Here is a 25,058-nt window from a genome sequence, read left to right as displayed (position 1 = left end):
TAAACACTGATTTTAAGTGAGTCAAATCAGAACCACTTTTTTTATTTTTTATAAATAAACACTAATTTAAACTAGAATCGTAACTTCCAATTCTAAAACCTACCAAACTTGCTCTTAGAGACTACCTCACCATATAACGCTCGTGCAAGCATAAGGCTGTTGCGGTACGGCAAGCATAAGGCTGTTGCGGTACGGCGAGCATGTGTAGGGCCGATACTTCTCTATTGGCGCCATTATGTGGGGACGCCTTTACGGCTTTACCGCATCTATGTTTCATTGTTTTGTCGAGAAGTCACTAAATGAGAGAAAGTGAGAGAAGACTTAAGGGCTTTCTCCTCAACATATTGCCCTCTACTTTTAGGGAGCGCGGCAATTACAGGGGGCAAAATTTTTAAAATGGCAAAAATCAATCGCACGTACTACTCCTTTCCAATATGGCATTCTCTATGATTTTTCAAATAAGAAAAAAAAAGTAAAAAAAAAAAAAAAAGGCCTATCGATTATTTCTAATGGGTGGACCCCCAATCATCATTCAATTTGTTGCTTCATTTTTACGTTTATGTTTCATCATGATTGCAGTACGTACCATAAATGTAGCCATGACCTTTCTTTGTGTCGCATGCATTTGACCTCCAAATTGGTTGGGGCCATGCCAATAGTCTAACAACATACATGCAATTGACATCTTCTAAATGCGCAAAACGGCAGAACACTCTAGACTCAAGAGATCACATAAACGAAAAATAGTACACCAAAAAAGAAAAAGGGAAAAGGGACAACAAATAAAGTTGATCACTTCAAGAGGCTCTCGAAGTTGATCATCACTTTGAGGCTATTTCCTCTCTTTTTTTTTTTTTTTTTTTTTTGCTCTTTTAAAAAAAAATAAATAAAAGAGAAGTTTCAACCAGGTATCAAGGAATTTAAGAACATTTCAATTAAGTTGGCATGATGCACACTAAGAGCACTCCCACTCAAATATTATTAAAGATTTTGAAAAAAATTTTAAAAAAAAAAAAAAAAAAAAAAAAAAAAAAAAAAACTAAGATGAGAATTAAAAGCTCACAACAAATACCATCGTTTATTTCAATCAAATATCATAATTAAGTCAATTACACATGATAAGGGAAAAAGAAAAAAAACAACATATAATAAATCCGCCAGACCACCTTCTACTAGCAAATGCCCCCCTTATTAAACAACCTTGTGCATATAGTATTAATTTACGTGCATGCAGCGCATGCTAACATGTTTACGTACTTTCATGAACGCATATACCAATTATAGGTCCGCCGAGGCCGAGCTACTGGATTGTTCAAAAAACCTGAAAGCATTCTTCGCATATAAAGCAAGCACAACAATAATCAGAGCTGCCACCGCCACGTTGACCAAAATCGCCGGATTCTTCACAATCCTCTTCTTTCGTCCAGCAGCCTCTGAATCAGCCGGTTTAGGCGCAGATCTATCAACAACATCACGGGCTTTTTTCTCCGCAGCCTTTTTAGGATCCGATCCATCTGGAACCGGCTTTTTCTCCGGTTTAGTAGTAGCACCGCCTCCCGCCGCCGCCGACGGTGGTGGTGGTGTGACCTTCTCTGCCTTCTCAAACGTTTTCTGATCCGAAGCTTTCTTGTCATTGGGTGCAACTTCTTTGACATGATCCTTCTTCTCAGCATTGGCCGGTACTGCCTTTTCTTGTTGCTTGTCCACCGGAGGCGCCGCCACGGGCTTCGGTGGAACAACTTCTTTCTGTTGCTGCGGCGGCTGAGGCTGATCTCGTGGCTGGGGCGGCTGAGGCTGATCCCGTGGCTGGGGCGGCTGACGCTGATCAGCAGTAATAGGAGGGGGAGTTGGGGTCTTCTTTGGAGTTTTGGTGGGTTCAACGAGTTCTGCTGGTTCCGAGGTTGGTTTTGGGGTCGTTGGTTTTGGTGTCGTTGGTTTTGGTTTAGCAGTTTCCTTAGGAGTTGTGGCGCTAATGGGGATGGCTTTGGGGACTTTGATGTAAAGAATTCCGCCTTCGAATTTGGCGGCGATCTTGTTGGTGTCGCTGTCGTCTGCGAGTGGAAATTCCTTCACGAACTGACGCCATTTGTTGTGGCCGATCGGACGATCCCCGCTTACCCTCAGTTTTGCAGTTGACGTTATTTGTATTTTCAGCCTGTCCTTTTGGAACCCTGCAAATATACACACACACACATATATTATATACACACATATACATACACACATACATATATTATGCACGCATAGAGCAAATCGTTTACATTTGTGTGCATAATTAAAAGTGGATGAACTTGTGATTGATTATCTTCCAATTATGCTTTAAAAAAATTATCACCTAGTAAATGATACAAGTACATATACCTTTTTTTTCATAAAAATGAAGAGAAGGAACAATTCACATAAGTATAAAGTTAGAACATCGCAGCTAGATTGTCATTTACTAGTAGACTTAGTCCTCGCCGAAACATCGAGATCCTTACTCAAATTTATTAAATTAAAAAAAAGGAAAATCAAATATTATGTAGTCATTTTGTGTACATATAACTAGAATTTATACAAATTGGTCTTTTCCAGAGGAAAAACAAAATTATATGTGTGTGTTTACGTATGTTTTCTCTTTTTTTTTTTTTTTGGGTGAAACAAAACTAATGTGTTAGTACAATTCCTCTTTAATTTGGCAAAGCATTTATGAGAATAGGCCATTCTGATCCTAGCTAGAAAATTGAGAAGAGAATTGATATATATCAAGTTTTTAATTTTTTGTCCCGGCCCCTCCTTCGTTCAAAAAAGGAAACCATTTACTAGAAAATGTTGCTTTTTCTTTTTTGTTGATTTCTGATCTAAAATAAGTGAGTTTGCAGTTTCTAATTAGAAGCGTGACAAGGAGCTGACTCCTGGACGTTGTATATCTTTTGGGGAAAGCATGTCTATAAGGTGATTATTTATTATTTTTTAATGAACTTAGGATATAAGAGAGACAATTAGTATCAAGATATCACATAGTAATCCAACTAAGTGACTTTAGAAAAGAAGCTTTAAATTTCTTTCAAACAAGTTAACTTGAATGGAATACTAATAAAATAGAAACTTTAAATTAACTCAACTTGAATAGATATACTAATGAAATGAAGATTAATTAAGCATGAAAAAAATGCAAACCATGACTCTCGTTATTATCTTTACGTATGGATGAGTTTTTAATGGTTACGTATTCATTAATATATATTAATTAAGTAAAAAAATTTGATGACGTGTCATATATAATATATATAATATCAACTAATATTATATCATCTGCGTATATATAAAACTCTATAGCTATACAGAAAACGGAAACAATGGTGAAGAAGAACTAACATGAGCAATCACGAAATAACAAGAACAGCAACAGTGAACAATATTAATATTTACCAGGTAAAAAGACAAGAAGATTATCAACACCGCCCTCTTTGGTCCATTCGTATGGTGGATCGAACACTTCATTCTCGCGATTCGCATTTGTAGCAGAAGTAGTACTACCAGGATTTGCCTGATGATCGGCCATATTAATATCTCTCTGATCTTGATCTAATATAACTTGGTTTATTTATTCACTCTTTCTCTCTCTCTCTCTCGTTTTCTTTTTGAATAATTGTTCAAAACTTAAGCTGTGGAGGGCTTGGATTTATACTACACACACATGGGCATATAATAGATATGTGTGTGTGTGTGTATATATGTATATATATATATATATATATATTGAGAGAGAAGTCCTAAGGATGCAATATGCTTCGTGTGTTTTCTTTTTGAAATGGTTATTCCTTTTCTCTCTCTAGATTGCTTTAATTCTTTGGGTTTTGGTATTGGTCTTCTCTTTCTCTTTCGGTTAATTAAAAGCTTTTAAATTAGATATGCTTTAATTGCTCCCATGTGTAGTCTTGCTAGGTGGGCAAGGGCAAAGGTTCTTTGTCTCTTTCATATTCCTTTTTTTTTTCTTTCTTTTTTTTTCTTTTTTTTTTTTCCTTTTTTTTTTCCCTCAATAAGGACCAGCTTGGACAAGGACACAGGTTTGAATTGGGGGACTGCTGCTGCTCCTGTTTGTGCTTAGGTCACAAAATTATAAGATAAAGACCCACTGCCTTACTTGATGTTATATATTATACATTCAAATATGTTGCACATGCATGTGGTATTATTTCCTCAAAAATAAATATGGTAATTTGACAATAATGTTGGTCACCGACACCATTAGAAAATTTTTACTAAAAGTGTAATGCAATAAAGATAAATTGATCATCATATTAAAATTAATTTCAAAAATGCTCCCGAAACTTTATATATTGTTTCGACGTGTCTCTTAAACTTTAAAAATGGTTCATTTCATCTCCTAAAATATGTACCTCAGTTCAAAATGCACCATACATTTATAATAATTCTAACAAAATAATGACATGATCGACAATACTTATGTTTTTGTAAATACATACCCCCTCCAAGTTTTCTCCACCCCTAACTATATTGATTTCAAGTCAACTTACTTTCTGAATTATTGCTTTTATGTCTACTTGTCTCCTGATAGCTTTTTAAGAGATTGGGAGGCAAGTTGACAAAAAATCAATAGTTGAGAAGATATTTATGAAAAAACATTGGTTCGGGGGGGTGTTTTGACCACTTTTCATATTTTAGGGGATGAAATTATCTCTTTTCAAAATTTAAAAGGTATGTTGAAACAAAATACAAAATTCAAGGAGCATTTACGAAATTAATCCCAAAAGAAAATAAATTATCTTAATATTTAGAAAAAAAATATTATTATACATATATGTATATATGTGTACCTTGTGTCATCCCATACAAACTCCTATAGAATATTACAATAATTAAATGGAGAAGGAAAAAGTATACGTTTCTTGTATCTCACTGTTGGTTTGTTGCACTATATAAAAATTATAAGAAACAACTGCTAAAATTAGTGTCAAGATAGGGGAACAAAATAACTATTAATTAACCTGGACATAGGAGACGAAATTACATCAAATGAGAAGAGGCCGGCCGCAAAATAAAATATTGAATCATATGATATGCATGAAGACTAAAAGGAAAAATTTCATGCAGATCAGTTATGGATGTTCCTTATTGATAAAGTTGTGTTAGATCTTCAAAACATTAACAATTTATAGATTTCTTCTCAACCAAATCCATTTATTTCCATGCATCATCGGAGGGAGGCTATACCCGGGAGGCATATGCTCCCCTGGATTTTTAAGTGGACGTTTGGTTCATGGATTCAAAATCATGATTCAGAACCATTCTCGATTTATATGTGTTTTTTGTGAGAGAAAATACTGTAGCGAATCACGAACTATGATTCAAATCATGGCACGAATACATTGCAGGAGGGGCAAACATAAAAAGTTTTGAAAAAATTACATATGTAATTTTTTTCAAAACTTTTTATGTTTGCCCCTCCTGAATTTTTAAAAATTTATTTTGTTGCATGTAGTAATCTTCAAAATTTTTATATATGCCCCCTGGATCTTTAAAATTTTTTTATTGCTTTTTGTTTTTCAAATTTTTTTTTTATATATGCCTCCTTATTAATAAGATCTTATACCTATTTCCTCCTTAACAAAATTTTTCTCTAATTTATTCTTATTAATTTTTTTAAAATGCGTTTTACTTAAATTTTTATTCTTTTTAATTTATTTGCCCACGTTGAAGTAATTTTTTGTTGTTTAAAATGTGTCCTTAAATTTTTTTTTTTCTATATGTTCTTACAGTTCTTTAATACAATATCTTTATAAATGTGGCATATTATATTTTTTTTTCTAGCGAAATAATTTTTAATAGAATTATATTTATAATTATTTTCGAATTATGTACCTTATTTTAAAATACTCCATAATTTATTAAGATAATTCAAAATGTCCTCATGATGTATAGAAAACATGTCAAAATACTTCATTGTTTACTTCCATCTATAATAGTGAAGGAATTGCTGATGTGGCAAGGATTTAAAGATTTTTTTATTTGATAAATGAGTGTTAGAGGTTAATAAAATGTATTATAAATAAAAAAGGGTATTAAATTAAAAAAGTTAACAAAACCCAAAAGTGGAACAAATCGGTGAGCTTTTTATTTATAAAAAAGAAAAATCAAATGAAAACGCCAGAAAACCCCCCATCAAACAAACCCCAGGAAATTAATGACACACTCAAATCTAAATCCATGTTTGTTGATGCTCTACCTTCCCATCGCGAAGCCATCATTGTCGATCCTATCTCTCACTCTCGACTCAAACCCATTAGAAGAAGCGGTTACGTTTAAGAAGGTGTGGCGATGGAGGTAGGAGCGAGGGGGCTGGGTTGTTCATACGACAAGGCTTGGCTCATGACGACGACAAATACTGGGCTGCTCAGCCGACGGTGATGCTTGACGTGCGATTCAATGGGGCTTGGCGGCCGTGAATCTAGGCATGAGGTTCAACGGCCATAAATCCAGGGATTTCTGATCATTGGGAATTATTCGTTTAAGATTTCTCTCCTTTTTTTTTTGTGGCTCTGTTTTCCCATCGAATCTGAATGTTTATGCCTATTTGGTTCGTTTAAGATTTCTCTCCTATTTGGTTCGTTTAGGGATTTCTGTTTATGCCTATCGTTTAAGTTAATTCCTTGACCTCCATTGAAACTGAGCTTCCATTTTAGCTACTGCAGTCTCCCTTACAGCAAGCCCGATGGTGTTGTTAAGAAAAGCGCTGAGAATCTCCGCGAACTTCTTATGGAAGATCAAATCGACAACTCCTCTTTTCTCATTTTTGTATTTTTTTTTAAATATTTAAGCTTTTTTATATGTTTAATTAGAATTTAATGGTTTTAATTGATGATTAATGATTGCCACGTTAGCACTTCTGTTAATTGTATAGACGGATTAGGACAGAGGGGGTAGTCTGATTTTTTTTTATAGATTAGGGGTGTTTTGAATCATTTTAAAAAATTAAGGGGTATTTTAAAATATGATACATAATTCAAGAGCATTTGTGAAAATAATTTTTTTAATATGTCTCTATTTAAACATCTTTTTTTTTTTTTCAATATTATTTTCTCTTATGTACCCCTAAATAATTTATTTTCAAATGTTTAATCAAAATGATTTTTTTAACTGTACTACTTTTTTTTTTATTAAACTATGTACATAAGAGGATATTAAAAATCAGGTTAAATCAGGTAGCACAAAAAGCTCAATGAATTAAGGGCTTGTTCTATTGAGTGAAAAACTCAAAAAAATACAACTCGAGTTATAATTTTATTATGTTCGTTTAAATTTAAACTCGAGTTCAAACTCGAGTTTAGGATTAAAATTCGAGTTTAAGTTTTCCCTTTAACTCGAGTTCAGAAACTCAAACTCAAATTAATGAACAATATTTTTTCTATTCTTAAAAATGCTATAACTTTTTCGTTTTAATTCTGATTGAGATGATTTTTTTTCTATGCGTTGACAACAAAAAGACGAATAAAATCCGACCCATATACCCTATTAAAATTTTTCATCAGCATTGAGTTTTTATTAAAATACTATCTAAATACAAATTCAAGTTTTGACTCACTCAAACACAAACTCAAAAATATTCGTATCTCAAACTATAACTCAAATGTACACAACTAAACACAAACTCAAGTTATAAGTTCAACTCAAGTTATAACTCAAATTCAACTTAAAAATTATACTCAAGTTAAACTCTAAAAGAACAAATCCTCAATATTTATTATGTACGTCCAACTATGAGATAGTATTAAGAGTTGATAATTATGATTTCGAAGGCTTTTCATGTTTTTCGCTTCCACCCCGCAAAACAAAATTATGGCCCCGCCATATATAGAAGCTAACCTTATCAAATTGAGATCATGTCATTTTTAAGTTCCAATAATTGATATTTAGTTGGATGGGTAAGAAGAAAAAGTGTTTGTTGGATCTTTTGTAAGTTATTTCATCAGGTGCAAAAAGTCATAAATGTCATAGCATCAATTGACTATTCTCAGTAATAGAGTAAATGATTTGAATACATAAACACTAATCAATACTCATGCTTAGTATAAATATTAGAGCACGTGCCCTTCATCATCAAATATTATTTAATCTTATTCTTGTGCACAACGTTAATTACATAACCATCAAGTAATTATGACTTAATTAGGAACCTTTGATCTGTCCCTTATTGCAACTCGGTCCTTTTCTAGAAATTCAAATGGAATTCATAGTCGTGTTTAGAATTGATTCCGTTTTTATTTTTCACATTTTTTAAAAAAGAAAAAATGAAAATATTTTTAAAACGGCGTTTGGCGCAATAAAGATAAAAAATAAAAATAAAAACGGTTTTTTGGTTTAGTGTAAAATGAGAGAGAAATGAAAATTAATTTTTAGTCATTTTTTATTTTTTCTTTTCGTTTTCTCCTCTCTCTAGCAGAGAGAAAAAGATAGAGACATTAATGAATTTTTTTATACTGAAAATAATCTCTTGATAAAATTACCAAACGCATTTTTAAAAATAATTTATGTCTGAGATTAAAAATGTTTTCATTTTCATTTTCATATAAAAAATAAAATCATTTTAAAATGAGTTTCAAACGTACCCCATGAATTCACACAAATAGTACAAACCCATGAAGCTACGTGACGAGGAGTGGGATCACGTGCCCCCACTCCTTTTTTTCTTCTTCCCCTATTTATAGTTTTAACTTATAATTTTTTAAACGTGCTTCCATCAAAATACATTTTTTTTTAAAATTGTGATCCCTCTTAATAATTTATTATTGAACCTTACTTATTTAACTGGTTTTTTACTTAATCTCCTGGCACTATTTTTCTTTTTGGCTGAATAATCTTTGCCATTTTCTTTACGCTTTTATAAAAAGCTTTGATTGCATCTAGGGATTTATCAGCTTCAATAACTTATGCACTTTTAATTTACAAAAAACTAATTCAGTTTTAGCAGAACACGTTTAAAATGATTAGTTATAATGTGAACTTTTTTATATGCATATTTAAGTTTTATTTTTTCAGAAAATTGTTAATATCGAAAGAAAAAATAAAATACAATGATGAGAAATAAACAAGTATTCTTATTAGTGTCGCCATTGAAATAAATTCTGCATCTGTCAATAATGATGCCTCGTCTCAATTTGATGAAAACACATCGATCATTACATGCATTTTTTTTATAAAAAAAAAAAAAGACGAATAATACTATAGATTAATGACGAATTAGAGTTAGATTATGTGTTAATCGCACGCTTAACTTAATTATAGCATTGTTTCATATCCCAAATCTCTCGTCGCCTACCCGTTTGGTTGTTGGATTCGTTCTCTGATTCGAATCATGGTTCATTGTTCGCTACAGTATTTTCTTTCACAAAAAATACACGTAAAATCTCATAATTTTAATCCATAAACCAAACGGGATAAATTGTGATATAGTCCATGAAAAACATCCTGCCTCGTGAATTTTGTGCAAGTGGAGCTTCTAGGTCCGGATGAACACGCTTTTTCTTTATGCAATCTTCATACGTGCATAAATCAATCACCTATCTTTTCATTCTTTTTTTTTTTTTTCTCAAGAATCAATCATCCATTCTTTATAATTAATACACTATGGTCCCAAGGAAAGCCTTTTTTTTTTAAAAAAAAATTCTGCCAAAAAAAGGCATACATTGCCCCATGCACAATTTTTGTGTGACTTATTTCAATACCTAACCACATTGATAATGTTATTGATTACAAAAATTTTATTAACAATTAGAACACTTCATGGTATAAGAGAGTCATATATATGGATAAAATCATTTTAGTACTCTGTGTTATAGCGAAACATGCTCTTAGTACATTATCTTTTTTATAATATTAAAATAGTACTCGACGTTTTCAAAAACATCTTTTTAATACCTTGAAGTTGATTTTTAAGATGTGAAATGACCTTAGTATCTTTTTATTTAATTAATCAAAAACTAATAGATCTAGGAAAAAATTATGAACTTTTTTATTTTGTTATTTTCTTTTATATATTTTAATGCTATGTTTTAAAATATTTTCAAATTTTTTTAAAAAAATAATTGATTTTTATTTAATTGATAAGAAGTGTAGTTAGGACATTACAAGTCTTTAAAATTAACTTTAGGGTACTGAAAAGATGTTTTTAAAAACGTTAAAATATCATTTTAATTTTATAAAAAACACATTATAACAAATATATGTTTCGCTAAGGTATCAAAATGATTTTATCATATATATATATATATCACATTGTACCTTAACACATTGATTACTCTCATGTTCGTATATGAGAGTTACAGTACTTCATGGTAATGCTAAGCTTAGAGTTATGAGAACACTTCCCAATCACCTGTCAAAAAAAAAAAAAAAATTATATATGGAAAACTAACACAACTTACTACTGTAATTTGATATAAGAGTGACAAGATTAGATAATGTCATTGAGATTGTAATTGTGTATTGTCTTAACTCTGGTGCGGCATTTAGATGGATTGCATAATTACCGTTTAATTTAAATTTCACAATTATGATAAATTAACTTTCAAACAGTAAATTAAATTTGAAACTTTTCATCCATTAATTGGGTGTAAAAATAAATAAAAATATATATTTCTAAGATGGCATTATATCATCGGATTATGTTTCGGAAAAGAATAAGTTATCATATAATTCTATTTGACAAACTCCAGATTAAATATCTGATGCAATAAAAGCACCAAAAACATAAGATTGCATTTTTGTACCTTTTTCTCAATCCTTATCCAGTGCAACAAACAGTACCAATATCAAGAAAAGTACTCTCTCTGCCATAAAAAAGACTTGCATCACCCCCACGTATATTTTTTTCTTTTTGGTTGAAACTATATAACATTTTTTTTCACCTACTACTGTTGATAATTTAACCACTGTGATAATAATTTTAATAATTGAAACCACATTTATTAATATGGCCAATTGAGCATAGGTAGAAGAAAGAAAGTTGCCCACGAAGAATGTGTTCTTTTAAGAGAATTAACTCTACATATTTAAAAAATTTGTCAGCCTTTTCAATTCATTAGTAGTTTTTTTCCTCGATACTCTAAAAATGAAAATGATCTGACGCGGGTAGGAAAAAAATGTGCTTATTACAAAAGTTACCGCTGTATAATTAAGTTTGTTAACGTTTTAGAGTACATATTAAGCTTCGTTTATTTTACCTATTTGAGTTTAAAATTTAAATTTTATTATAGTAAAAAGTTTTAAAAAACAGTCACATCTAACTCTTTTATTACAGTAAAAAATTCTCACATAAAATCACACTTATACTCAAATTAAAAACTCGAATTAGCAGGCCCTTAGATTATACATTTTTTTCATCATCGTTACAAGAAATTGTTGGTTGAGTGCGTAAATTTTTTTCATTTATTTGAATAATTATTTGACCTACTTCGACCTTTACATAAGAAATATATAATCAATTACTCGAAACCATATTTTCTTTGTATTTTCTTCTTATATATTTGAATACAAGGGATGTTCAAGTTTGGAATCCCTTTTTATAAGGGCTGGAATTTGACACCGTTCATGGCTGGTCGTAAAACTCTCGGTCCTTGAGACAGTGGGTAAGGTCTTACTGGTTTGCTCTGCCATTGATAGGCCTGGCCCGTGAGCGACGAAGGAGTAGATCTGGCAAGTTGGAGTATGGTGGCACCGCTGCTCTAGGGTCTTAGCCCACTCATTGGTATGGTTCAGGAGAGGAGTGGCGGGTGTCTTAGGGCGACTGGTGTTGGATGTGAAGGCATGGCAGCTTCCACCAGTGTGCAGACAAGAAAGTTTCCGGAGGATCTCTAATGTGGAGGCTTCATTCGTGATTCTTCCACAGTGATTTTGCTCAAATACAGGTTCTCTAGCCTCTGTATCATGGTGGCTGGCTTTTCGTCGGCGTTTCTTCCCATGTGGTTGAGGCCATTCATAGTTTTCTTACTTTTTGGTTAATTTAATAAAGGACGTTGTTGTTTTTGTCATGTTTATGTATTGTAATAATGGAGGTGTTTTCTACACATTTCGATTCTCTTTGTATGTCTTACCCGTCTAAGTTAGTTATCGGTCTGTGTGTTCGTTTATGACTAGATTTCTTTTTATGTTGCATCGCTTGTGTCCCCAATATTCGAAGGTTTGATTTTGGTCTATTGGTTTTATCTATAGCTTGTAATTGTTCTTTGTAATGAGCTTCGGTAGCGTTTAATTTTATTTGTGCCAAGTAGGTTTTTCTTTATTAGGTCTCGGCACTTGTATTCGTCTCTGTGTTTCATTCATCTTTATTAGTGGACTCAATCAATATTTAGGATCGAATTCTCTTATATTTAGCGATCATTTGAGTCTATTATCAAGTATATAATTTGTTAAATTTAGAATGAAATTTCCCTTAAAAAGGGAATACTATGTACCTTCATGACAACGTGGGTGTGTTTTTATGGGTTGAGTAGCAATGTCTTTTTATAGGGTTTTTTTTTATTTTTTTTATTTTTTTTATGTGTTATCTAACAATCTTATGTATTTATCCAATAATCTCATTGTGATATGAAATATACATTCTTTTTAGCAAAAATAGGATATGCATGTCATCTATTATGTAATAAAAGGATGGTTTTGGTTATATGCTAAATGATTGTTTGTTTTGCATTTTTAATTAAAAAATGTAGATGAACTTCGTGTGTCAACTACTACCACAAAGTAGGCTTAATAATTCGTTTTGTTTGAAGAGCTCCAATTCAAGACTCCTTTTTAGGTTGCAATATGTTTTAAAAAAATGGATGCATCGTAGATAGACTCCTCAATATTAATATTTACGTCTTAAAGAGAATATAAACATACATGCTTTGATTGGTTCAATTTTATTACTTGTTATTAATTTTTTTTTTTTATCAATTTCATTGTATATAAAATTTAGACTTTCTCCAATGTAAATACTAATACTAATTGTATATATAGCATCAAAAAGTGTGATATAGTATGTTATTTTCACTTTTATGCATACTGTTATTTGAAATGCTGAATCTACTTTTTTTTTTTTTACATAATTATTAAGTTTTGAAAGTTATAAAAGTAAATTTTTATTTTCAAAATAATTAAAAATGTAAAAATTGTAATGATTAAATAATTAAATGTTAAATTTCTTATATGTTTAGTTAATGAGAAATTTGACATATAGTATAACATATGAGAAATTTAATATAATAAATAACATTATATTGAAAAACATTTTTTACATTCAAATATGAGGATCGTTTAGTTCGCTAATTCGAATTTTTAATTCGAATTTAGATGTGATTTGACCTACTTCGACCTTTACATAAGAAATATATAATCAATTACTCGAAACCATATTTTCTTTGTATTTTCTTCTTATATATTTGAATACGAGGGAAGTTCAAGTTTGGAATCCTTTTTATAAGGGCTGGAATTTGACACCGTTCATGGCTGGTCGTAAAATTCTCGGTCCTTGAGACAGTGGCTAAGGTCTTACTGGTTTGCTCTGCCATTGATAGGCCTGGCCCGTGAGCGATGAAGGAGTAGATCTGGAATCCCTTTTTTACTGTAACAAAAAAAAAAATAGATGTGATTATTTTTTAGAGCTTTTTACTATAACAAAACTCGAATCGGTAAAATAAACAGAGCATAAATTTGCAATTGACACGTCAATTAATTTATCATTAGGTTGCATTATTTGGCATTGCTTAAAGTGAAGTTGTTGGAACATTATCCGGCAAAAAAGAAAAGAAAGTTGAGAGGAAATATGGATGTTAAATAGCTCAGCAAGCACTGCAAATCCCTCTAATTTGTCTTGGTATCATTTGAGACCGGGTGCCTATCTGATAGATGTCAAATCTAATGAATTGATTTTTTTTTTTTTTTAAAAAAAAAAAAAGCCAATTTCGTTCTTGGCAAGCAAGAATCAATAGTGAGTTGGACAATGTTATTCAAGAATTAAGATATTGTTTCCTAATTGTTATGTCTATAATGTACATGCTCATTGATAGGGACTTGGTTTTTGGATCTCTTTTCTTTTTTATTGAGCAATGAATAATTTTCCATTAGAAAAAAAAAAGAAAGAAAAACCTTATCTATTTCAAACTTTATATATTGTAAGTACAAATGATATTTCTTGCTTAAGAAAGCATTGACGATGAATAGCTTCTGATATTATTGAATGATGTGGTGAATAATATGGCTAGCTAAAAAACTTTGAATTAAGCCATTTATCTCTCTTTCTTTCTCTCTCCCTTTTTTTTTTTCTTTTCTCTTAATTTTAAAAAAATATTTGTTGAAAGTTCTGGGAGGATTGTATGATAATCGACCACAAATAATTTTGATAGTGCATTATAGAATTATTAATTTATATAATTTAGGATTATGTTTTTCGAGTTTGGAGCAGCATCCAACCAAATACAAAACTGAAAACGTTTTTTATCTTTCTCCTAAAAATTCACACTTTCTGAAAACGATTAAAACTCGTTTTCATTTTCCTATTTTCATTTTTGAGGAGAATATTAATTATTTAATATATTATTTAAAATATAATGTTTAAATATATTGGGGAGAATATTCATTTCCCTAGTGTATTGTTTGGGGAGAATATTAATTATTTAATCTATTATTTAAAATACTATTACACGTTTTTAAAAATGAATAACTAAACAAAGTTTCAATTTTTTATACTAAAAATAATCTCTGAATAAAATTACCAAACGCATTTTCAGAAATGATTCCTGCACAAATCTAAAAATATTTTCATACAAAAATTAAATCATTTTTAAACGGATTCTAAACGTGTCCTTTGTATTTTTGTTTTTGTTTTCATTTTCTTACTGTTTCTGTATTGTTCTCTTTTGACACCAAATCATCCCAATACAAGCCCAACCTAAGTAGTTGAAAATCAACACATAAAGGCACTCCAATTTGTGCAACCCAATCCATGATGTTCTTATACTACTTGCTTTGAGTCGTCTAATTATGTAATTATGAAGTGCTCATATGCAGAAGATGTAACTTCTAAAAACAATATATAGAAGTTTGATTTACAATCAGTTGGATGCTTTATTTTGATAAATTGTGGTATTGACTATTTTTAATCTGTATAAAATGATCTTATATGGATAGTGACAATGATGATTACTAAATAGAATACACCTATAGTATTACATTATTTTATAATTCCATGATAATAATTAAATTCTACTATTGTTGATTGTTTTATAGATTTATACGCTTAATTTTGAGTGATTATTGGATTCACGTCCATTCATTGTGAGCTTTTTTGCACGGACACCGCCTCAATTTTATGAGTTTAGTAAATTAGTCTCTTAATTTTTTTTCTTGGCAATTCACCATTTAAACTTTGAAATTTGTTGTATTGTTAGTCAAAACAAAAACAAAGTTAAAATTGTGGATGGTATTTTCTATGTGAGTGTTTAATAATGATAATTATAGCCTTTTTGCGTCGAATTAAACTCTTTATACGCGTCATGAATGAAAATTTTTTGAGAATTAGGGGACCCCCAATTTGTCTCCAAAAACGGTTAACTCTCAATTTTTTTAAAAAATTCACTCGTGATGCATATATGAAGATCTATTCGATGCAAAAAGATATTAATAGGAAGATACCATCCACATTGTTAACTTTGTTTTCAATTTAACCAACAATGCAATAAATTTCAAAATTTAAGAAGTGAATTGCTAAGAAAAAAAGTTAAGAGGCCTTAATTTATCAAACTTAAAAAAAAATTTAAAAGATTAATTTATCAAATTCGTAAAATTGAGGGGGTGTCCACACAAAATAGCCTTCATTGTGTCTTTTGATTTGTTTAAAATATTTAATTGATAAAAAACTCAATAAGTTGGAGACACAATATTATATGTAGTTGGAAACATTATTATATAGGCATGAAATCTACTGCTTCGTTAAGAGGAATAGTGATATTCTCATGAATAATAATTTGGTATTTGGGTAAATGTTATCTTGAACCTTCTTGATATTAGATATAAATAAACGTGGTTTGTATTGACGCTAGGATTATAAATAGATTACTTGTTAAAGAATTAACAGAACTCATGGAAAAAAAATATAATTAGAAAAGTTTAATGGAAATTATAACCTAGCTCAAGAATTACAGGGCATGTACTTTTGTCCAAAAAACTCAAAAAAAGACAACTCGAGTTCCAACTTTATTCAAGTTCACGTTCTTTTAAGTTTTAACTTTATTCAACTTTACTCAACTTTATTCAAGTTACAACTTCAACTCAAGTTATAACTCAAATTCAACTCAAAAACTACACTCAAGTTACACTTTAAAAGAACAACCCTATAAATTCTATAACGGCAAGGTAAATTAACTGACCAACATAATAATTTAATAGATCCTATTATATACGAGTTTTATTTTTATTTTTTATTTTAATTTTTTTAGTTCAATCCGCTTACCAATACATATATGATTTTGCCTACTGTCCATTGAAATATAGAAAGTAACATTCACCATTAACGAATTATTTGTGGGCATGTTTAGTTCATTGATTTGAGTTGAAATGTAATTTTATGTGAAATTTTTTACTGTAATAAAAAAAAATATAACTGTTTATGAGAACATTTTACTATAACAAAACTCAAATTGATAAAATAAATATGACTTATACTTCAACAGTTCAATTTGGACTTCTTCAGAGTCAGTGACATTTTCTAAAATAAAAGTAAACACTGAAATTTTAAATGGAGAATTTAATTTTCTTTCCAAATTTAGAATTATTGGTTAATAAACACGCCTTTAAATTAAAAAGAATTTCTTTTAATAGGATTAAAAAAAAGTTATTAATTATCTTCTATTTTTAACTAACATATTTATATAAAAAATTGTTTATTTTACGTAATTCTTTTAATATATAAGACTTAAAAATGACACTATCTGCTGATGAGACTGCCATACTCCTAGAGTCTGAAAAGAAATTGGGCGGAGTGAGAGACCCGCGTCAAAATATAAATACTCCACCAAGGAAATTTAAATTAGAAAGTTCCAAACTTTTTGCGCTTCGCTTCAGTCCTTGGCCAAAGAAAAAACAACAACAACAACAACGACAACAAAAATCCGAGAACAAGATTAAGAAGAAGATCCAATGGCACTTCCATCATCTTGAAAATCAGAGAGTTTTCTCTGACCTAATTCGGAAAACGAAGATAAATGGCGGTGGACTCGAATTTCACTACGACTCTGCTCGACAATCTCAAGTTGGACGATCCATGGCTTCCTCCGAGCTCCTGGGAATCCATCCCTTCCGAAAGCGGACCACCATTTTCCTCCCATTCCTCTTCCTCGCATCACCCTCTCCGCGACGCTTCTTCCGTCTCCGTAAGTCCCTTTCTGTATGTGTGTGTGTGTGTGTGTGTGTGTGTGTCAATTTAGGGCGTTTTTCTAGTTCTAGTTGCTGCATTTTTTGATCTAATGCGATTGCTTATGGCGGATCTGTATATGATAATTGTATTCAACTAGGTCTAGTAAAGTTTTTATTTTTATTTTTTCTCTCGTTTGACGGAAATGCGATTATAAGGATAGTGAAGAAGTCGAATTCGCGATCAGAACACTGCAGGTGCTCATTGAGTCATCTTTGTAGAATTATGTGTGTAAAAGGTTTCGATTATATACGTCTTTCGTAGGTTAGTAAAATTTTAGGTGAAACTAAAATGATTTCCATTTCACCTTGTGCTTAAAGATCAAATTTGGTCGGGAAAAAGCTGTTAGATATATAGTTTGTTTGCACAAGAAAGAATTTGAAGAGAGGGAGAGAGAGAAAGAGAGTTGCAACTGGGAATATTCCGCTCAGAGCGCCTATCCGCTATTTACAGTCTAAGGAGTTTGGTATTCCTGTGAATTTAATTATGTTTTGCTGGAGAGGCTTTCTCAATTGTGCAAATTTTTGTTGGTTAAAATGAGTGTGTTTCTTGTAAAAATGAAAGAAAATCATGAAAGTGCGGGCAGATATTTGCCAAGATCATAAAGAAAATTTTGATGTGCCATATTATTGAAATAAATGGCACCGAGTGTTTCAGTGTTATGTGTATGTGTTTTCTTTTCGAGACATTATTGCAATGAATACGTATAAAAAACTTTTAACTTTTTTACTTCCTCTATATTCTAAAACAGTTGAATCAAGGTTCCAAAGAAAATGAGGATCGATCCTTAGAATAATGTGATCCTAAACGTTTTCTGCTTTGGTTTGGAAACTTGAGATTAACCTGACTCATTATGAGTTTTGCGATGCATCTTATTCTTATCCAAGGCAACACACTATGGTGAGATAAGCCTAAAAGGCTATATTTATTAATTTATTTTTTTAATCAGAACTTATCAGTGCTAAACTTTTTGCCACAGGAAGCAAGTTTGGTGAGGTTGGCAATGAATGCACTTCAGGGTGTTCAATCAGCCCTTATCAGTATTGAAAAGATTTCAAATGCCTTTTGTTCTGACCCAGCTGACAGGACCTTCCATCAGATTCCAAGTTTGTGGAATCGGTCTTCAAGTACTCATGCTCAAGGAAAGATACTGAAATCCATCGGGCGCTCAGGATTTTTGGTCTTTCTTCTCCTTAAATTTGTAGATTATTTTAGAAATTCAAATTTAGACGACAATTTTTTGGGAATGAGACAACATGAAAATCTAGAACCAGGAGAGGTTCAAGATTCTCATGACGGTAAAGCACAAAGGCAACGCGAAGAGAACCCTCCGTACAGTCTTGTTAATCATGCATTCTCTGTTGCCGTGGGGAAGATCATAGAGGGTTACATGTGTTCACTAGACACGTTGTATGCATCAGTGCGTTTTAGGCATTTATTAGGAAGTGTTGAAATGCCTTTAGATGCATGTTCTACAGTAGGATGTCTTACCACAGTATTTCATTCCGAGATTACATTGCTGGAGCTATATTTGCACACAAAGGAACTAAGAACTCAGATTGAAGCTCTTGGAAATCTTTGCAATTTGTATACTATATCTTTTTGCTTCTCGAAATCTTCTTTTGAAGATTTAATAGTTAATGTGACGCATGAATTTAATAATTTCTTCAGAGGAGGGGATCTTCTTACATATTTGTATGCACAATTACAGGTCAGCTTGCTTTTTCTTCCTGTTTCTGATGCCTACTTTATACTTATTGCTTAGAATGTCCATCTCTGTGATTCCATTTAGTTTACTACTCATCTTATTATGATATCTTTCTTTGGTTATTTATTTTTTTCTAATGGTAATTTTAATTATGAACTCTTTAATCCACATGAAAGCGTCATACAACATTAGTTTCTATAATTTTGCTGAAAGATATGGTCAAATTATGAAACAATAACCACGCTTATCCTTTAGGAAAAAATAAGTAAATAAAGAAATAGATAAGTTGTGTTTTTTTTTTCCATCCAAAACAAGTCTTAGTGGTTTCCGTTACAATTATCTTTTGATCAGCCAATCAAGTAGTGCATTCATGGAAATTGTGTGTGTGTTTTTTTTTTCTTTCTTTTTTATTTTTATTTTTTTTCGTTTTAGTTTCAAAAACTGTATTGTTCTTATTCACTTTTCATATATTTGTTCATTTTCAGTTTGTAGTAATTTTCAGCAATTTACTTGTTTAGGTAGCTGATCCTTCTCACAGTGCTATACTCAAATTTCTTTTTCTTCGCTCATGTGAACCATATGTGGGGTTCATAAGGTCATGGATATACAAAGCTGAGATAAGTGATCCTTATAAGGAGTTTATAGTAGAATGTATCAATGATTTACCATCCCATCGGCTTGGCAAAGATGGAATGTCTCCTGACTTCCCGTTGGCAAAAATCAGGGTAATAATAGCTGTTGAAATTTATATCTCTGGGCATTCATACTTTTCTCTATTTGTTCTATAGCTGGCTTTTCTTCTTTCTGCTGATTATCATGTACTTCTCACCACAGGAGCGAGATGGAATTTCTGTTCCTTGTTTCCTAAGGGACTACTTGATTCCACTTGTCAGAGCTGGTCAGCAGCTACAAGTATTAATGAAGTTGCTAGAGTTTTGTACCTATGTTGCCTCTGAGGACCTTACCTATGAGGATCTTCTTCCTTCTTGGCATGGGTTTTCTAGCAATTATTCATCTAATGCATTTCCAATAAATTTGGGAAAAGAGGATATAGAAGCAAGGGCTCTTGCCCGGGGAAGTTACTACAAAAGAATGCAGAACAAACTTGAAAGTCTTTTGACAAAATTAGAGTTCAGATATCAGCAGGTTATCACGATGTAAACTTTTCTGGTTCTTGGGATGTTATTACGTTTCTCCTATGCTATTAGAGACCTGTAATTGCTTTGTAAAATGAAATTGCAATTATATGTATGTCCAGTATCCTTTTTCAGTTGTCTTTGCATATGCTTTTTTTGCATCATTTGGACTTCTTCATGTTTTATTTTTGCCGTTGATGGTTTTTGGCTAATTCTTTAACCTTCTTAAACTATGACTCTTTAGTTGGATTTTTGTTTTTGGCCTATAAAATAGGGAAAGAATGAGACTGCAGGATGAACGTAGGAGATTCCTCTGGTTTATTGTTAAGATTCTTATACCTGGAGGCCAATATACTGAATTTATGACAAAGGCTAGGTCAAATAGTTTCCTTTATAGAACGAGGGTGTTAGAATGTAGAACTAATGTTTGTCGACATCCTAATAGCATCAGTTTTTGGGAGAAATGGTAAAATTAACATGGTGTCATGGCAAGAGATCTTGAGTTTAAAACCCTATATTGCACACTAAAATTGTCATCACGTATTTGGTCTTTAATATGTTTTGGGCTTATAGTTAATATCCATGTGTTAGGATGTCAATTAATATTTGTCCACACGATTGTCCCATTATCCTACCCACACATGAGTGGGAGTGTTATAATATAAAACTAGTGCAAATCCACCTCTTAATATCTTACGTGTTTGGGAGAAATGGTATAATCACTAGATGGTTCGTCAGTTTGATAGTGAAGGTCCTAATGCTGATAGCCATACTTCTGTGTCCCTGAAAAAGGATTCAGATAAGGTTAGGAATGAGGAGAAGTTTTCTGCTGCTTTCTGATTAGTACCTCTTTGTTTTGAATCCTTATATGAATAATATTATTATTTTTTCAGGTGGTTTCACATGACACAACAACCAATGACTTTGGTGATGGCTGGAACAGTGCAAATGCTCCATTGAAGGTGATGGTTCCTTCAGCTGAAGCTAAAAGGAAGTTAAATGTGTAATCTCTCTCTCTCTCTCTCTCTCTATCTCTCTCTCTCTCTCTCTCACACACACACACACACACACACACACACACACACACTCACACACACACACACACGCACGCACTCACACACATTCTTTCTATCTCGTCTAATGTATCCTCTCGTCCCCGAACTTGATTATGCATATCATTTGTATGAATCTTCTACTTTCAATTCTTTTGCTTTTATTTGCATCACTTTCCGTTCTAATGTTGTCATTCATTTTATGTTCTCTCTTCTCAAATTCTCAGGGATTTTAATGATACAGATTCTGATGGCTCAAGTACAATGGATGACTTATCTTATGTAGCTAATGCACATGAATCATCTGAATGTTCATCGTCAACTGACGGCGAAGAGAAAATTGTGTCTGAGCAGCTGATTGGGATTGAACAGAACTATTTTTCTGCTTTAAACTTCTCTGTAAATCCTTTTAACAGTTCATCGGCAAAACCCGAAGAATGTGAAGAACTGAGCCATACTGAGAGTGATTTAGAAGAAATTTGTGAAGGAAAAGATGCACTTTACCAGTTTGTGGAATCTTATCATAATGGCATATTTCTTGATCAAATATCTGTGGCCCTGGAATCGGAAAAGCCAAACTGGTCAGTCAATGGTCTTTTGAAAGGCTCTTTCCTTGATGGAAGTTACGGAGACAGTTCAAGGTCAAATCTCTTGGATTATGATCCAAAACTGAGCAAAATGGGAGCTTTAAATGATGGAATCTCATATTATAGAAAAATGATTGCCACGGATGACACTTTATCTGAGGAATTGTTTACCAAGGATGAACAGAAGAACATATATGGTTCAAATGTATTTACATTGAAAGATGGAATGGTCCATTCCCGTGACAACTTTCTCAGTAAAAATCCAATGTTCACAAAAAATAGTTTCCTAAATTTGAAAAGTGATCCTGTAGAGGGAGAGGATACACATAACTTTGGCCAGTCTTTACCTTATTTTGACTTTTCTTCAGTAGAAGACCCTTGTAAGGGATGTCTGGAAAACTTTTCTGCAGATTTTGACTCTGGTGCTTCAGCCCCCAGCATCAAGAGTGTTCTTCATGATAAAAAACGCTGTGATCAGGAGTTCTTGGTTGATAAAACCAAAATTCGTAATGTTAACACACTTTCAGAATTGAAGGAGTATAAACAAGATGATGTATCATCAGCACTAGTTTCTGGAGGGAGTAGTTGGGAAAGTTTGCTCGGTAGATCTTCTAATACCACCTCTGATGATGTTGGGGACCTCAGAGAGAGTTCACTGGGCAAGATTGACATACCACTTGATTTTATTATTGACAAATGCCTGCTGCAGGAAATTATACTTCAGTATCCTTATTCTTTTGCTAAATATAGAAGCTAGAGTTTTACTATTGTGTTTGCTTCTTTTTTTTGTTTTCTTTATTTGGCTCTTTTCTGTTTTAGTTCTCTCTATCCATGCTTGGTTTAGGCTTGCTAGAATTCTAACTCATATGAAACAATACGGAATTGTGTTTGCTTTTTTTTTTTTTTTTTTCAATTTTTATTTGGCTCTTTTCTGTTTAGTTCTCTTTATCCATGCTTCATTTAGGCTTGCTAGAATTCTAACTCATATGAAACAATACGGATCTTCGTTGCTTTTTCTCCATTATTTCTGTGAAATGTGAATCAAACAATTGCCACTAGAGAATTATATGCTCAAGTAACTGGTCCCTTTTCCAAGTTAGTACAATGGGGTAGCCAAATATTGAAATTTTGTAAATAGTTTTTTGAAAAGTTTTCATTTTCCGGCAGAATAGCTTCTCAGTGACCAATTTTCCAATTTGGATAGCCTGGTGATTCCAGTTTGCCGGCAAGTTATATTTAGATAGATTACAACTGAAAGGCTTATGGACTCTGCATCCTTTTCTTTTTCTCTCCTTTGCTATCTTAATGAAAGTTTGGTCCTTTCTTTTTTCTTAAAAAAAAAAAAAAAAGCATTGTGGAGCTTGTCACAAAACTCAACTTTGAGGCACTGTTCTAGCACTGATTATTTGTTATTTTAATTTATGTTATCTTTGAGGATTGTGGTTGAAGCTTTTCTACCATTTTTGTGATCTTAAGCCATCAGTTTTAACTTCTAAGAAAATCAGCAATAGAGTGCAAAAAAAAAAAAAAAGAGGGGGGGGGGGGGGGAAGTTGTAGCACTTTAGACAAATGTGATTGATAAGCCACCCATCTGTTTTACTTATGTTCGACGGCAATTCCACGGGAAGGAACCTGCAAGCGCAGGAGAGCATGATGGGACAGTGTGCAGAGTAATGGATCTTCAGAAGAAGGAGGAAGGAGCTGAGTTGGCATTTGGGAAGGATTGGGCTATGAAAAGTTAGTCAGTTAGGCCTCGGAGTCAGTGTCGAGATCCTGAAAAATAGGCATTGGTTAGTTTCAGGAGGGAATAAAAAGAAGAGAGGTAAAGGGGAGAGGGGAGTTGATTCCTGAGTGTATTCTGTTGTGAGATTTGGGAGTGCAAGGGGTCACTCGAACATCCCCAAATCCGTCGTTCTGTGTACTGAATTTCCGCCATTAATTCTAATACTGAGTTTTTCTTACCTTCCATCTTGTGTGATTTGTGTTAAATTCAGTTCCGATCTTATCAGTGATCTTTTAGTACCGCATGAGAAACATATAGATTGTGTCTTCTGCGAGAAGTTGCTGTTAAAAGGCATATCCTTACAAAAAAATAATAGATATAAGTATGTCAGCAAGTTAACTATTAAGTTGCTTGAAGAGGGATTTGATTTTAAAGAGCATTTGTTAGCATTGCGGCGGTACCATTTCATGGAGATAGCAGACTGGGCAGATTTGTTTATCATGTCACTTTGGAATCATGTATCCTTCTCCAGTAATCATTTCAACAAGTGCAATTATCTTTTCTTATTCACTATATTTCAACTGATCCTTGTTTTTTTTTTTTTTTGTTTTTCTTCTCTTTCTTGAAATAGCAGAAGTGGTGCATTACAGAGGCAGAACAACGACTTGCTGAAATTCAGGGAGTTCTTGAGTCGTCAATTCAGAGATCTTCCTGTGAATGTGATCATAATAAAGACAGATTGTATGTGTACATGAAAGGACATGATACAATGCCTCTTTCAGTATCTGCTATTGGTACATTAACATTTTCCGTACACATGTCTTTGCATCTGGTTTCATGTTGTAAATTTGACTAGTCCTGGGTTTTCATTCTTTCTTCATTTTGATTTATCTATCAAAGTTCCTTAATAATGACCATGGCACTCGATGCAGGGCTCCATTCTTTTGATTTTTTAGGTTTGGGTTATCGAGTGGACTGGCCAGTAAGCATTGTCTTGACTCCTGGTGCATTGAAGATATATTCTGAAATATTCAGTTTTTTGATAAAAGTGAAGCTTGCTATTTTTTCATTGACCGATGTATGGCGGTCATTAAAGGTGTGAATCCTCTTGTCCTGCTCTGTAAATCTTCATTTGCCATTTAGATTTTAGCCCTATCCTTTTATCGAGAGAGCGATTGCAAGTACACATCCACGGAGGGTGTTACTTTCTCCCACCTGAGGACCATCACATCCCATGGGTATAACACCTAATCTGTACTTCTGAAAAGCCACAAGTGACAGTTTCATGCTGCTTTATTTAGGAGTAGTCAAGCTCCTTTTTGTTTGTTTGTTTTGACATTTGAGGAAATCTCTTCCCCTTGTATTTATTGATTTTGTTCAATAAAAAACTATTTGTTTCTTTTTAT

General features: G+C 32.4%; 2 protein-coding genes across 2 annotated transcripts in view; one reads left to right on the top strand and one right to left on the bottom strand.

Annotated features, from left to right (window-relative positions):
- Positions 1-1,051: 1,051 nt before the first annotated feature.
- LOC21392697 (classical arabinogalactan protein 9) lies at positions 1,052-3,716 on the bottom strand. Its single transcript, XM_010099625.2, has 2 exons — positions 3,412-3,716; positions 1,052-2,171 (listed from the first exon to the last, which is right to left on the bottom strand). The coding sequence occupies exons 1-2, from the start codon at positions 3,542-3,544 to the stop codon at positions 1,279-1,281; spliced, it is 1,026 nt and encodes a 341-aa protein (XP_010097927.1). The 5' UTR covers positions 3,545-3,716; the 3' UTR covers positions 1,052-1,278.
- Positions 3,717-17,065: 13,349 nt separating this feature from the next.
- Positions 17,066-25,058, top strand: part of LOC21392695 — a 13,673-nt gene continuing 5,680 nt past the window's right edge. Inside the window, exons 1-9 of the mRNA XM_024166606.1 lie at positions 17,066-17,405; positions 18,426-19,157; positions 19,673-19,879; positions 19,989-20,300; positions 21,184-21,293; positions 21,570-22,652; positions 24,029-24,170; positions 24,284-24,446; positions 24,585-24,748. Coding sequence (XP_024022374.1) covers positions 17,238-17,405; positions 18,426-19,157; positions 19,673-19,879; positions 19,989-20,300; positions 21,184-21,293; positions 21,570-22,652; positions 24,029-24,170; positions 24,284-24,446; positions 24,585-24,748 — 3,081 coding nt within the window. The 5' untranslated portion in view covers positions 17,066-17,237. The remainder of the gene's footprint in view (positions 17,406-18,425; positions 19,158-19,672; positions 19,880-19,988; positions 20,301-21,183; positions 21,294-21,569; positions 22,653-24,028; positions 24,171-24,283; positions 24,447-24,584; positions 24,749-25,058) is intronic.

This window comes from Morus notabilis, unplaced genomic scaffold (genome assembly GCF_000414095.1).
Source record: "Morus notabilis unplaced genomic scaffold, ASM41409v2 Scaffold1604, whole genome shotgun sequence".
Lineage (NCBI taxonomy): Eukaryota > Viridiplantae > Streptophyta > Magnoliopsida > Rosales > Moraceae > Morus > Morus notabilis.
The sequence above is the reverse complement of the archived record's forward strand: the minus strand, read 5'-3'. Positions and strand labels throughout refer to the sequence as shown.